The sequence below is a fragment of the Plasmodium gaboni genome (genome assembly GCF_001602025.1).
Source record: "Plasmodium gaboni strain SY75 chromosome Unknown, whole genome shotgun sequence".
In the NCBI taxonomy this organism is placed as follows: Eukaryota; Apicomplexa; class Aconoidasida; order Haemosporida; family Plasmodiidae; genus Plasmodium; species Plasmodium gaboni.
In genome coordinates, this window is record NW_017385262.1 from 1 (window position 1) to 2065 (window position 2065).

The window sequence follows — 2065 nt, forward strand, 5'->3', positions numbered from 1 at the left end:
TGTATGCATTAAAAAAATATATATATTAATATATATTAATATATATACATATATATTTATATATGTAACATTTGTATGTATTAAAATTTATAACTTTTATTTAAATTTTTTAGTTGAGGGACCCGTTATTGGTATTGACTTGGGTACTACTTACAGTTGTGTTGGTGTTTTTAAGAATGGAAGAGTTGAAATATTAAACAATGAATTAGGTAATCGTATTACACCTTCATATGTTTCTTTTGTTGATGGAGAAAGGAAGGTTGGTGAAGCAGCTAAATTAGAAGCTACATTACATCCTACTCAAACAGTATTTGATGTAAAGAGATTAATAGGAAGAAAATTTGATGACCAAGAAGTTGTGAAAGATCGTTCTTTATTACCATATGAAATAGTAAATAACCAAGGAAAGCCAAATATTAAAGTACAAATAAAAGATAAAGATACTACTTTTGCTCCTGAACAAATTAGTGCTATGGTTTTAGAAAAAATGAAAGAAATAGCTCAATCATTTTTAGGTAAACCAGTAAAGAATGCTGTGGTTACTGTCCCTGCTTATTTCAATGATGCTCAAAGACAAGCAACAAAAGATGCTGGTACTATTGCTGGATTGAATATTGTTCGTATTATCAATGAACCAACTGCTGCTGCTTTAGCATATGGTTTAGATAAGAAAGAAGAAACGAGTATTTTAGTATACGATTTAGGTGGTGGTACTTTTGATGTATCTATTCTTGTTATTGATAATGGTGTTTTTGAAGTATATGCTACTGCTGGTAATACACATTTAGGAGGTGAAGATTTTGATCAAAGAGTTATGGATTATTTTATTAAAATGTTCAAGAAAAAGAACAATATCGATTTAAGAACTGACAAAAGAGCTATTCAAAAATTAAGAAAAGAAGTTGAAATCGCAAAAAGAAACTTATCTGTTGTTCACTCAACACAAATTGAAATTGAAGATATAGTTGAAGGACATAATTTTTCTGAAACATTAACAAGAGCTAAATTTGAAGAATTGAATGATGACTTATTTAGAGAAACATTAGAACCTGTAAAGAAAGTTTTAGATGATGCTAAATATGAAAAAAGTAAAATTGATGAAATTGTTTTAGTAGGAGGTTCAACACGTATTCCAAAAATTCAACAAATTATTAAAGAATTCTTTAATGGTAAAGAACCAAATAGAGGTATAAACCCTGATGAAGCTGTTGCATATGGTGCTGCTATCCAAGCAGGTATTATATTAGGTGAAGAATTACAAGATGTTGTTTTATTAGATGTTACTCCATTAACATTAGGTATTGAAACAGTAGGAGGTATTATGACACAACTTATTAAAAGAAATACTGTCATACCAACTAAAAAATCACAAACGTTTTCAACTTATCAAGATAATCAACCAGCAGTCTTAATACAAGTTTTTGAAGGAGAAAGAGCATTAACTAAAGATAATCATTTGTTAGGAAAATTCGAATTATCTGGTATTCCACCAGCACAAAGAGGTGTTCCAAAAATTGAAGTTACATTTACTGTAGACAAAAATGGTATCTTACATGTTGAAGCTGAAGATAAAGGTACTGGTAAAAGCAGAGGTATTACTATTACCAATGACAAAGGTAGATTATCCAAAGAACAAATCGAAAAAATGATTAATGATGCTGAAAAATTTGCAGATGAAGATAAAAACTTAAGAGAAAAAGTTGAAGCCAAAAATAACCTTGATAATTATATACAAAGTATGAAAGCAACTGTTGAAGATAAAGATAAATTAGCTGATAAAATTGAAAAAGAAGATAAAAATACTATCTTATCAGCTGTTAAAGATGCTGAAGATTGGTTAAATAATAACTCTAATGCTGATTCAGAAGCATTAAAACAAAAATTAAAAGATCTTGAAGCTGTATGTCAACCAATTATTGTTAAGTTATACGGTCAACCAGGAGGACCTTCACCACAACCAAGTGGAGACGAAGATGTAGATAGTGACGAATTATAAAATACTCACATTATATGAATATATATTTATATGTAATATATTGATACATATTCTTATAAATTACCTTTT

The 2065-nt window shown here is 28.6% G+C and overlaps 1 protein-coding gene across 1 annotated transcript; it reads left to right on the plus strand.

The window, feature by feature from the left end:
• Nucleotides 1-113: 113 nt before the first annotated feature.
• Nucleotides 114-1996, plus strand: PGSY75_0008700 (heat shock protein 70; the record flags this gene model as incomplete). The annotated part of the gene is made up of 1 exon (XM_018783222.1): nucleotides 114-1996. A coding segment is annotated over one exon (1883 nt), but the record flags the coding sequence as incomplete, so codon positions are not given.
• Between the last annotated feature and the right edge of the window lie 69 nt (nucleotides 1997-2065).